The following is a 12923-nucleotide window of genomic DNA, read 5'->3' on the forward strand; positions in this document are numbered from 1 at the left end:
AGGAGGATGTTCTAGAGGCTTGATTGATTGTGGTCTAGCTGTTGTTAGGTTGCTAGATTAAGTCATTGGAACATTGTAGGATGTTAGCTTTTGGTTATTTCTTTGTTTGGATTATGGTGTTATTGGTTATTGGATTATTTATGTTGGAATTTTAGTGGTTTAATGGAATTGTTTTATTTGGTTATCCGCATTTATTGATTGTTGTTAGGATGTTAGTGGGTATGGGACCACTAGTAAAATTAAGGTAAAAAAAAAAAGAAAAAAAACGGGAAGGGTTGTTTCATTTTGGAAAAGTATTTATCAAGGTACAAAACTTATCTCACATGGCTTAAAATATATTGTTGGAAATGGAAACCAGATTGAAGTATGGCATGATAATTGGCTTCCACTAAACCCATCAAGACCAGCACGCGGAATGGGAGTGCACATGTATCCATCTCTAAAAGTTAGTGATCTATTAACATAGGGTACTTGTAATGAAGAGTTTCTTTCTCGAATCATCGAACAGGAGGATGTTAGTCACATAAAAAATATTCGTCCCTCCATCACCAGATCCGATGATGTAATCAGTTGGTTATACACCAAGGATGGGAGATACACGGTTAAATCTGGTTACCACCTCCAGCGTAAAATCTCTCATGAGGCTTCCCAAGTCGAAGATTCAATACTCAATAGTGTTGTATCCAAGACATTTTCACAGATTTAGAATCAAAAAGTTCCTCAAAAAATCAAACACTTCTGGTGGAGATGTCTTCATAATGCATTACCAACGACAGAGAACCTCAAAAAAAAGAAGAATAATAGGAGATAATAACTGTCAAAGATGTGGTGAAGCTGTGGAGAGTATAAATCATCTCCTTTTTCAGTGTAGAATAAGTAAGGAGATTTGGAACCACTCCCTGGGCTCTTATCATTCAGGTACTACTACTTTTTCACATTCAGTTCAACAAAATGTAGATTTTTTGCTGAATTTAAATAACAGCCAAAGAAAGGATGTAAGTGTTTTCCCTTTCATTGGTTGGCATATATGGAAAGCAAGAAATGACCTTCTCTTCAAGAACAAAAAACATTCCAGATATTATCAATGGAGCTTTTGTGGATTTACAATATTGGAAAGATTGTTTACTCTATAACCAAGCAGAGCCAAATAATGGAACATCTCAAGGAGAAGCAAAACAGTATTTGGCAAAAAAGGAGAACACAGGAGATATAAATATGAAGACCAATGATTACTGTTGTTTTGTTGATGGATCATGGGTCTCTCCTTCTGAAAATGCAGGAATTGGTTGGGTGCTTTGCAATTCATATGACCAAATCATATTCCAAGGAAAAGCATCTGTTAAACCAATGAACACACCTCTTGAGGTAGAAGCTGAGGCATTAAGGTCAGCATTAATTCAAGTTATTAAGCTTGGATATAAAAATGTCATGTTTTGTGGAGATGCATCTGTTTTATATTGTAAGCTCATTCATTTCTTGAAGGACGAACAGAAGAATCAAGAGGAGCACTCTATCCTTGCTACTTATCTGGCGGATATAAGGAATCTTAGTAGATCCTATGATAAGATTTCTTTTGTAAAGATCCCTCGTAATATAAATTTTAAAGCTGATAGTCTTGCCAAACATGCTAGAATGCAAAAGTTAAGTTATGTAATATCATGGACTGATGTAAATTAGTGTTCTATTTAATAAAAGTTTTGTTGCCGACAAAAAAAAATAGTAGAGACGAAAAAAGTTTCTAACATACGGCCCAAGTGCTAATCTATTCATTAATCAAACAATAGGCCCAATTATGCTAAATCAATTATTTAATCAGACAATAACTAACATAAGAGAAAAAAAAAACATTATGATCAACTACAAATGCATTAATATTCTTAACTAGATTTGGATCCGTGCTACAGCACAGATTGAAATACATTTTATTATTTTTAAAATATTATATATGTAATTGTATATAATATTATTTGGATGCAACTCATGCAAATAATTTTTATTGTAAATATTATTCATGAAATGTAAATGTATTATGTAAGTCTTATATTGTTAATTTTAACCCGTGTTAGAGTATATAAAATTATTAATCCGTGCTAGAGTGTGTCCAGCAGCTTCCGTGCTAGAGTATATAAAAATTTAACTCGTGCTTGAGTTTGTAAGTCTTAAAATTATAATATAAAAACAAAATTCAATCTGTGCTCTAGCATGGTCCTAATTTTTATTGAACGTTATGGTTTATCAATAAAATCTGTGGAAAGTAAATTTCTAATATTGTGTTTAAAGATCTTTGGAAACAACTTGATATATGACTAAAATCTTCTGAAAATACAGTTTGAAAGATCCATGATTTTATTTATTACCATTAATATATCAATTATCAATTTGGAATATCTCCAATTAAGGTTGCACCCAATATTTAGGTGTAACCATTAATATATGAATTAATCTATAACCTATCTATAACCTATTTGTAATCATTTATAATTAATTAAAAATATAAAGTCTACAAAAACTATATTGTGTACTTCTTTTTATTAAAAAGGAGATCATTTGAAATAACTCCGCGATTATAATTTTAAATTAAATAATATAATTTAATCACTATAATATAAACTATATTGTGTACTTCTCTTTATTTTATATTATAATATAAATAATATAAACTATGTTATGTACTTTTCTTTTATTAAAAAGAAGATCATTTGAAATAACTATGTTGTGATCTTCATGATATATTTGCTCCATGATTTATGGATTTATTATTTATTATCTATATACTTCACGATTTATGAATTTATTATTTATTATATATATATAAAGAGTTATCTTATGAAGAGTATATGGTTAATGTATATCTTATATATAACCTATTAGTATGCATTTGTAACCATTTATATTTTTTATAAAGTCTACAAAACTTAAGTTGTGTACTTCCCTTTTATTAAAAGGGGATAACTCAAACATATAAATAAAATCTAACTTAACAAAAATATGTACATATGAATAATTTAATCAAATAACTAGAATAGGCACATTTGAATAGAGGTCAATAGTATGATATATATACATATAAAAACATAAATGTATTACAAAAAAAAAAAACAATTTTAAAGCTACCGTTACAGCGTCTAACAACCAAAACTTTAAAGACAAACTTACTACAAGTTACTACTACTAATCAGTAGTATTAATTATTTACAAGTACCAAGTTTTTATTTACACCCATGCTTTAAACACATTCCTGTAGTGGTTAGTTAATTCATAATGATGGAAGAACGTCTTTAACAAAAAAAAATAATGATGGAAGAACGTGAAACAGTTACGTAAAAGATTGTGCACACGAAAAGTCCTGGTTAATCGTGGTTTCAAGATAAACATGAAACTTTTGTTGTAATTAAAGATAAAAGTTGTAATTAAGGAATAAACAATAAAGTATAGAACAAGAAAAAGAGACGAGACGACGACAATTAAAAAGTAAAAAAAGTAACAAGACGATTGTACTTTCCATGTTTTACGGTGGGTTTACAAAAGGAACATTCGAGAACTTTTTTTTTTTACCAAAACTCTCCTTACCAGTTAAGGCTTCTTCTCTTTTTTTTTTCTTCTTTATAATAGCTTCTCTGAGACAAATTCTTTATTGGCTTCTTTATTAAAAACCTCGGATTGGTTCTTCGTTCACACAAGTTGTGTTGTGTGTATTAGTTGTTTAACTTCCGCAGAGCCAAAAGCTTTTTATTTTATTTTTCACTAAAGTGTCTTCCCGTTACGATCCAATCAAATCCTAATCCTATGGAGCGAGGTTGTTACCGAGGTGGTCGTGGTGATGGCCGTGGCAGAGGCGGCGGAGGTCGTGGTGATGGTGGTGGTGGAGGTCGTGGTTACGGCGGAGGAGGAGGTGGAGGAGACCGTGGTCGCGGTTATGGAGGCGGAGATCGCGGTCGTGGTCGCGGCTCAGAGCGAGGCGGCGGGAATCGTGGTCAAGGTCGCGGTGAGCAACAGGATTTCAGAAGCCAGAGTCAGTGGGGACCTCCTTCAGGTCACGGTGGCCGGGGGACTCAGTTCCAGCAACCTCGACCACAGGCGACTCAGGTGACACAAGCGGTTCCGCAGCCACAAGTGACACAACCAGGACCTCCGTCAGGGTACGGTGGCCGTGATACTCAGTTGCAACAACCTCGTCCACAGGCGGCTCAGGTGACACAAGTGAGTCATGCTGGGGGCGCCGCTAGGGGCGCTTGGGGTCGTAAGCCACAGGTTCCTTCTGATTCGGCTTCTCCGTCCACCTCCGTCGTGGTTACTGAACCCGTTCGTGGTATGCTCTCAATTTTTTGTTTTCATACCCTTGGGAATTGAGATTAGGGAAAATTCAGAAACGATTATAATAAAATGATTGAGCTTAATTATGAATCATTAGGGAGATTTTGTGAATTGAGATTGGTGAAAATTTCATAAAACGATTACGATAAAATGATTGCAACTTAATTATGATTATTTTTGTGATTATTTTGTTTGAGCTAAGAGTTGTTTGTATATTAATTTGACAGTTGCTGAAGTTGTGATTCCAAGACCATCTGTACAAGTTGCGTCTACTGATAAGAAAGAACCAATGAAGCGACCTGATAGAGGCGGTGTTGTGGCTGTGCGGCGTGTTAATCTATATGTCAATCATTTTAGAGTCAACTTCAATCCTGATAGTGTCATAAGACATTATGATGTTGAAATCAAAGGAGATAATCCTACTAAGAAGATATCGAGGTTTGAGCTAGCTATGGTCAGGGACAAGGTGCTCACCGACAATCCCGGCGAGTTTCCCTTTGCTATGACTGCTTATGATGGTCAGAAGAACATTTTCAGCGCGGCTGAACTGCCTACGGGTTCATTCAAGGTGGAGTTCCCTGCAACTGAAGAGATGAGAGGTCGTAGCTATACGTTTACCATCAATCAGGTGAATGCTCTGAAGCTACGTGACTTGAAAGAGTACATGACAGGGAGCACGTCTTTGAATCCGCGTGATGTATTGCAAGGGATGGATGTTGTCATGAAAGAGCATCCTTCCAAGTGTATGATCACAGTTGGTAAAAGCTTTTTCACTCGTGAGACTGAGCCTGATGAAGACTTTGGCTTCGGGGTTGCACCTGCGAAAGGGTATCGTCATACTCTGAAGCCCACGGCACAAGGTTTATCATTGTGCTTGGACTACTCCGTTTTGGCGTTTCGCAAAGCAATGTCAGTCATCGAGTACTTGAAGTTGTACTTTAACTGGTCTGATATGCGTCAGTTCAGGAATTGTAGGCGTGATGTGGAAAGGGAATTGACTGGTTTGAAAGTCACTGTCAATCATCGAAAGAACAAGCAGAAACTCACCATTGTAGGGCTGAGTATGAAAGACACAAAAGACATCAAATTTGATCTTATTGACCAAGAGGGAAACGAGCCGCCAAGAAAAACTACCATTGTTGAGTATTTCAGGATCAAGTATGGAAGAGACATTGAACACAACGATATTCCTTGCTTGGATTTGGGGAAAAATGGTCGGGAAAATTTAGTCCCCATGGAGTTCTGCGACTTGGTTGAAGGTCAGATTTATCCAAAGGATGACTTAGATAAGGATTCGGCGTTGTGGTTAAAGAAGTTGTCACTGGTCAATCCACAACAAAGGCAGAAAAATATAGATAAGATGATAAAGTCTCGTAATGGACCGAGCGGGTATGTGTACAAAGAACTTCACTTTTATTTTCTCTTTTAAAATTTTTGTCAANCTTGACTTCACCGCATCCGAGAGATTTAACAAGATGCCTAATGACTTTGTGGATGCCCTGATGGAACGTTGTTGGAAACTTGGGATGCAGATGGAGCCTCCTATCGTTTACAAAACATCCAGAATGGATACGCTTTCTAATTGTAATGCTCTTGAGGAGTTGCTTCGGTCCGTAATTGAAGAGGCTTCTCGTAAGCATGGCGGGGCTCGTCCTACTCTTGTTCTTTGTGCTATGTCCGGGAGGGCCGATGGCTACAAGACTCTGAAATGGGTAGCAGAAACCAAACTTGGTCTGGTAACTCAGTGTTTCTTGACCGGGTCTGCCACTAGAGGAGGTAGAATTTCTGATCAGTACCTTGCAAATCTTGCCCTCAAGATGAACGCAAAGGTTGGTGGAAGCAACGTCGAGCTGATGGATAATACTTTCTCTTTCTTCCAAAAAGGTGATGAGGTCATGTTCATTGGTGCCGATGTCAATCATCCCGCTGCTCGAGACAAGATGAGCCCGTCTATTGTTGCTGTTGTGGGTACTCTAAACTGGCCTGCAGCTAACCGTTATGCAGCTAGAGTCATTGCCCAGCCTCACCGTAAAGAGGAAATACAAGGATTTGGGGATGCTTGCTTGGAGCTTGTCAAAGCTCATGTTAAGTCCACTGGGAAACGACCTAACAAGATTGTGATATTCCGTGATGGTGTCAGCGATGGTCAGTTCGATATGGTTCTCAATGTGGAGTTGCTTGATGTCAAGCTGACTTTTGAGAAGAATAATTACAATCCAAAGATAACGGTCATCGTAGCACAGAAACGTCACCAAACCCGTTTCTTCCCCGCTACAAGCAATGATGGAAGTGATAAGGGCAATGTGCCTTCAGGTACGGTTGTTGATACTAAAGTCATTCACCCGTATGAGTATGATTTCTACCTATGCAGTCACCACGGAGGGATCGGGACAAGCAAACCGACTCATTACTACACTCTTTGGGATGAACTTGGATTCACATCAGATCAGGTTCAGAAGCTCATCTTCGAGATGTGTTTCACTTTCACTCGCTGCACCAAACCCGTCTCTCTTGTTCCTCCGGTTTATTATGCTGACATGGTTGCCTATAGAGGAAGGATTTACCATGAGGCAAGCTCTCGTGAGAGGAACATTAGGCAGCCGAGGGGAGCTTCTACGTCTGCTGCTTCGCTTGCCTCTTCATTATCATCTCTTACAATAGAGGACAAAGCAATTTTCAAGCTGCACANACGGTCATCGTAGCACAGAAACGTCACCAAACCCGTTTCTTCCCCGCTACAAGCAATGATGGAAGTGATAAGGGCAATGTGCCTTCAGGTACGGTTGTTGATACTAAAGTCATTCACCCGTATGAGTATGATTTCTACCTATGCAGTCACCACGGAGGGATCGGGACAAGCAAACCGACTCATTACTACACTCTTTGGGATGAACTTGGATTCACATCAGATCAGGTTCAGAAGCTCATCTTCGAGATGTGTTTCACTTTCACTCGCTGCACCAAACCCGTCTCTCTTGTTCCTCCGGTTTATTATGCTGACATGGTTGCCTATAGAGGAAGGATTTACCATGAGGCAAGCTCTCGTGAGAGGAACATTAGGCAGCCGAGGGGAGCTTCTACGTCTGCTGCTTCGCTTGCCTCTTCATTATCATCTCTTACAATAGAGGACAAAGCAATTTTCAAGCTGCACACAGAGCTTGAGAATGTTATGTTCTTCGTCTGAAGAAGAGTGTGAGTTTTTTTGTGTTTAGGGTCCCAAGCTGAACTTAATACTATATTCGGAATCGGAACGCCCCGAGAACGCAGTTTTACTCCTTTTTTCTGGTTAGAAAGGAGTTTGTGCGTGAATCTAATTGGGTTTTTCGCAGTGTGTTTCTTTCATTTTGGTTGGTGTGTTGAAATGAATTTCTTTTTGGTGTTGTAATGCTCTTTAGAGCAGAAACCACGTCTTTGTGTTTTTTGGTTTTATAGTATTTCAGACTCATATTTTGCTTGCGTTTTGAAAATTTGGTTATTAGTTTTATTAAACCTTAAGATTTTACAGATGAGACAGGAATATATTGTTAGTTTCGCTTTTACATGTTCAGTTTGTGTCTGAAGTTTAGTAATTGCATTTATCGTGTCCGGTTGTTACAGAAGTATATGGTGAAGCTCTGTTGCATCATTCGATTAATTCATCATTCCCTTCAACTTTTGAGCCTTGTAGACTAACACGTAAAAATACAATACAAAAGATCATCAATATGAATAAAAATATAGGCTAGTCTCTGAACTCTGAAGACCTGCTCTTAAACATTATTTATCTTCAAATGTAATTAATATTTTTCTTTTACCATTTACCTTTCTTCTACGCTTTCTTATAGTGATATATTCATTTGTTAACTTATTTTAGCCGCATTACATAGGTGGAGTGGGTTGACCAGTGAACTTGTTAACTCGTGTGTGCTCCTCTCTTTCTCTCAGACTGTCATATATTCGTCATTCTCTCTGTTTATTGTTCTACTTCCTGAGTTACATTCATTTGTACTGTCTCAAACTACCTTGGATTGATGGATTCTATTGGATTTAAGCTCATAAATTCGCGTTTTTAAGCCTCTGAACCTTAACAAGACTCGTTACTTTCTTAGATGATGAAGTAGAAGCAGTACCTGCGAATCTGCGATGGGCAGTCCTCTCTGTTAGCAACTTGAGGTTCATGCATGTCATCTTTGATTCTTAAATTAGATGCTAAAGATGTCATATAAGCTTTTCTAACTCAACATGCTTTGCTTTTGCTTGATCTCGACCTATTCTATCAAGACATACCAGTCCTAACTCCTAAAGTAATGCCACAACTGCAAAAAGTAGCAAAGTTTTCCATCTCTTAAACTCTTTAAGCCCTATTGTTCCAAGATTGTGAACTTAAGTAACAAGATTAAGGCTGATAAAAATCATGAACTCCCAGTTTAATCAATAGAGAAATGGAAAAAATAAGATAAACTCTGTCATGTGTAACGTTTTCACCATAGAGCAAACCGGTATCGCCGAGAAAGGTAACGGCGGAGCCTAACCCTCGTGTATGTGTTGTCATGATGGTTAAACCGAGAAATTAAACAAGCTAAACCATGGATCATGCATAGTCAATGTATAGAACCGATCATAATGGTTGTGAAGAGGTAAAGAGGTGAGTCGTTGACGTGTTGTGTCACGTGAAGAGGTGAGTCGTTGATGTGTAGTGTTGATGGTTTCCTCGGTTGGTTTAGTTTTGTATTCCATCGAATCAGGGTCACGTCACTTATATGGTACAGTGTCGCTGAGTTATGGTTGTACATATTGCTAATCGAAAAGTGAGACAAGAGGAAGAGGAGAGAGAGAGGAGAGAAAAGTGACGTTTAAGCGATGGTTTTGGGAACCATTGATGGATCTGGTTGGTCATTTTGTGGCTGTGGGAAGCTCCGTTAGTGGTGGGAGAACAGAGCTGGAGTGAACAGAGAGGTCAAGAGGAGAAATAAAGTGAAAGAAGGTTGGAGATGTGGAGGAGTCGAATTTGGCGGATCTCTGGCGCCGTATATGACATTGTTACGGGAACCGGATGATACCGGTGTAATCTCCGTCAAGCCAAGGGTCGACAAAATCTGAGAGAGCATCATTTGTAGTTAATCTCGAAGAGTTATGTGCGTTGCTTCCTGTCCAAGTAATTACTGGAAACTGTGAAATCTGGGTGAACCCTAGAAACTGTTCAGAGATGGTTCTTTCTAGGCTAAAGCTATATGCAAATTTACCACGGTTAATGGTTTTCTGGTTTTAATATTTGATTCCAGCTCTTAAAGGATGATCAATTATTTTAGAGGTTTTGAGCTTAGCTTGATGAGAGACCATGCACTTAAGACTCGTACGGGTAATGACAGACTTGTGAAGTTTGTGTAACCAACAATATATTCTTTACTGTAAAACTTAAAACACAATCAGAAATAGTAATTAGGTGAATATTTTTATTTTGGATTCGAAAAAACAAAATAAAATTTAGTGATGTATCGGTATATGATTGGTCCAGTGGCTTTGCATAAAATTTTAATACTAGCTAGCTAGCTAGCTAGTTTAGAAACGTACATTACACAAACACATGCCTCACACATATTGGAGCTTGGTTCTTTGGGCGTTTGAGTCAAAAGTTAAAACTTATTTGAAGAATATATTTTATTGGGTGATAAGATGAGATATCTCCAAGTTTGACAATGTAAATCCCCACCTAATTTGATAAGATGAGATAGCTTATATGAATCATCTCCAAGTTCTATCCCCACGTCTTTTAAATCTTAAACATTTTTTTTTGTCTAATCTATCATTTAATCAAATTAAAATTGTAATCAATACAATAAAAACACAATGTGTTGCTTTCCTTGCTTGACACATCAGCTTCTGTATTGAAGCAGGCGTTGACACCTCAGTAAAAATCAACTACCTATCAAATTATAACAATTAATACAGCTAAGCTTTTTTTAATTACCTGGACAAAGCAAAACGAAAACGAGAACCTTTAATCAATCGTTCGATTTCTTTTCTTCCTCGCTGTGATACCTATCTTCTTCTTTGGCTTCTTTAAACCATCGACAGTGCTGCTGATCCTAGCCATGGCTCTCTCTACCAATCTAAGCGGATCTGAAGCTGATGTTAGCGCCATCGATGGTGGATCGGTTGTGATGGATTTCTTCTCCTTTTTTTCACCCTAACTGCGATTTCTGAAACCGAAGATTGATAGATATAATTCAATGAGGAAGAAGCTCCCAACATAACCAGTGACTACTCGCGTTTAAGGCTACGGGGGACTACCGACGGAAAACGCCGCACCCAAACCCATCTTGAAGCTTGCAGTTTAGGTTCGTGAATTGGTCTATGATGGCCGAAAACGCCGCCATGTATGTAAGCTCGACGATTAAGGAAGTACGGCGGAGCAAAGGATGTGTAGGCTGTGTGGAAGCTGAAAGGTGAGTCTGTTGTAAATGTGATTAAATTTTCAGGATTTTTGATATGATTACAGGTTTGGCAAACAAGAATACAGTGACCATCAGGCAGCTGATAAGGACCAAGTTATCACTTGGAAACACCATGACCAAGAGACAAAACAAGCCTAAGATTTCTGTTAACAAGTCTGTCCTCAAGAAGGAGTTCCCGAGGATAACAAAATCTGTTGTCAAAAAGGTATTTACTCATTTTAGGGACAAAGTGATTTGTGTGACAATGCCATTTCCAAAGATTGCACAAGGTTTGGCTTGCTTTAGTCTGTTCTAAACTATGATCCTTCTACTTTTCGTTTCCTGGTAACATAATTCTATTCTTATATGTCTATTAATTTTGTGGATTAAGGAAGATTTCTAGGCTGTGAATTTGAGATGGTTTTTTAAACTATGTGGTTGAACTTTGAAACTTGGAATTGTAGGAGATCTGAGGCAGAAAGATGAGTTCTCCGGTGAAAGAGGATACTCGGAGAGTTTTCATTCCCAAGGGAGAGCATGCTGGTAATGATGAAACTAAATTTCAGGATCAAGAAGGGAGTAGAAAAAGGAATGAGAGCTTAGTTTACTGTTGGGTTAAAATTGTTTGTTTATGTTGGGTTTGAATTTAGCTCACTTTGATGTATCAGTGGTTTCGATTTATGTTGAATTCTGTCTTCAAACATGTAGATAAGGGTTAATGGGTAGAGAAAAAGAGTGTTTTGGTTTTTTAGTCTGGTTAGATAGATTTAATTTTAGCTGTTTTTGAGATATGCTTGCTTAAAATATTATTGTTGTTGCTCTCTTTTTAGGTGGTGTCCTCTCAAAACGACAGGGGATGGTCGCAGAACTTAGATGACATGATTCTTGACTATCTAAAGCAACCTGCTTGCACGTGAGTTTGAGTTTGCTTCACCTTGCACCACTTCGAATCAAAACTCATTTAGTCTGCATGTAACTTTGAGTCTGCTGCGCACATTGCACCACCTAAAGTCGGTCTGATAATTGTTATTTGTTCATTGCAGTGCAAGACAACAGGGGATACACATTGATGAAATTGCTCAGCAATTGAAGATCCCAAAGAACAAGCTAAAGTATGCTCTTTTCTCATTTCTCCTTATAACCTCTATCTTGCACAACGTTAAGCGATCAAACTGATTAACCTCTATCTTCTCCGTTTTGGGATTTCTGTTTCAAGTTCGAAACTTTCTTTTTCAAGAGAATTTTGGGTTTTGAATCTTATCCAGTTTTGATCGAAATCAGTGAGAGTTCTTTGAGTCCTTAACTGTAGTTTCTGTGTACTAAAGTTATTGACATGAAAAGCTTTTATCTTTTGGTTTTTGAACTTATAGTTGATGTAAAGACTCTCTTGCTCTGCTTTTTTTTAGTGTGATTTGTATAGCTTTTTGTGGCAGTAGATTGAATCAAGGAGTTGAAAGTTTTTAAAGATTTTGAAAGTGTTTTAGAGATGGATGAGAGTAATCATGGAGGTTCATCAAGTTCACTCCCACCTTTTCTTACAAAAACATATGAGATGGTTGATGATTCTTCATCGGATTCGATCGTCTCGTGGAGTCAGAGCAACAAGAGTTTCATCGTTTGGAATCCACCGGAGTTTTCTAGAGACCTTCTTCCGAGATTCTTCAAGCACAATAACTTCTTGAGTTTTATCCGTCAGCTTAACACATATGTAAGTGTTGGTTGGTCTTTTGTGTTTTGTTTGTTTGATTTTGAATCAGTCATCTTCTTTGGTTGGTTTAGTTTAGTTTGGGTTTTTGTATTGTTTTGGGTTTATGTTTATTTCAGTTTTCTGTTAAATAATTGTAATTCTTTATTTAACTCTGCAATTTTTGAATACTTATATGTAATTGTTTATTTAAGTTTGCAATTTTTATTTACAGAATTAATATTAACAGAAAAATTAAATAAACTAAGTGACAAGAACAAGTATAAATATGTAATATGTTTTAAGAGATAAATTATGTGAGATTAAGGAGACAAATGTTGAAGTGGCTAAACTTAAAGTACTAAGATCTATCAAGAAAATTTACAATGTAAACATCAAAGAGTAATCTATCTTACTATTTCTGAGGGTTTGTGAGTGAGAAACAAATCAAAAACTAAGGGTTTGAAATTCCTAAACTTATTTTCAGGGTAATAAAATTAAAATATACTGTA

At 37.2% G+C, this 12923-nt stretch overlaps 2 protein-coding genes and 1 long non-coding RNA gene across 4 annotated transcripts; all 3 read left to right on the forward strand.

Annotated features, from left to right (window-relative positions):
• On the forward strand, positions 264 to 1663 carry LOC104757524. Its single transcript, XM_019239127.1, has 2 exons — positions 264 to 1385; positions 1483 to 1663. The coding sequence occupies exons 1-2, from the start codon at positions 1042 to 1044 to the stop codon at positions 1538 to 1540; spliced, it is 402 nt and encodes a 133-aa protein (XP_019094672.1). The 5' UTR covers positions 264 to 1041; the 3' UTR covers positions 1541 to 1663.
• On the forward strand, positions 3578 to 7853 carry LOC104759588 (protein argonaute 2-like). Its single transcript, XM_010482498.2, has 4 exons — positions 3578 to 4309; positions 4542 to 5716; positions 5748 to 6627; positions 7092 to 7853. Exons 1-4 carry the CDS (start codon positions 3787 to 3789, stop codon positions 7496 to 7498), a joined length of 2985 nt encoding a protein of 994 aa, XP_010480800.1. The 5' UTR covers positions 3578 to 3786; the 3' UTR covers positions 7499 to 7853.
• Positions 10256 to 12628, forward strand: LOC104757525. Of its 2 annotated transcripts, none has more exons than XR_762446.2 (5): positions 10256 to 10953; positions 11192 to 11270; positions 11558 to 11640; positions 11771 to 11839; positions 12161 to 12628. It is a non-coding gene; the product is annotated as an uncharacterized LOC104757525 (long non-coding RNA). The 2 variants fall into 2 exon arrangements; XR_762445.2 differs by having other exon boundaries at positions 10257 to 10953; positions 12164 to 12628.

This window comes from Camelina sativa, chromosome 17 (genome assembly GCF_000633955.1).
Source record: "Camelina sativa cultivar DH55 chromosome 17, Cs, whole genome shotgun sequence".
In the NCBI taxonomy this organism is placed as follows: domain Eukaryota; kingdom Viridiplantae; phylum Streptophyta; class Magnoliopsida; order Brassicales; family Brassicaceae; genus Camelina; species Camelina sativa.

What these genes read in the sequence shown, in the direction of transcription:
- LOC104757524 (XM_019239127.1), top strand. Translation starts at nt 1,042, where the DNA reads ATGACCTTCTCTTCAAGAACAAAAAACATTCCAGATATTATCAATGGA. An exon ending in GTAGAAGCTGAGGCATTAAG is followed by an intron (nt 1,386 to 1,482) that starts GTCAGCATTAAT and finishes CATTTCTTGAAG; the next exon opens with GACGAACAGAAGAATCAAGA.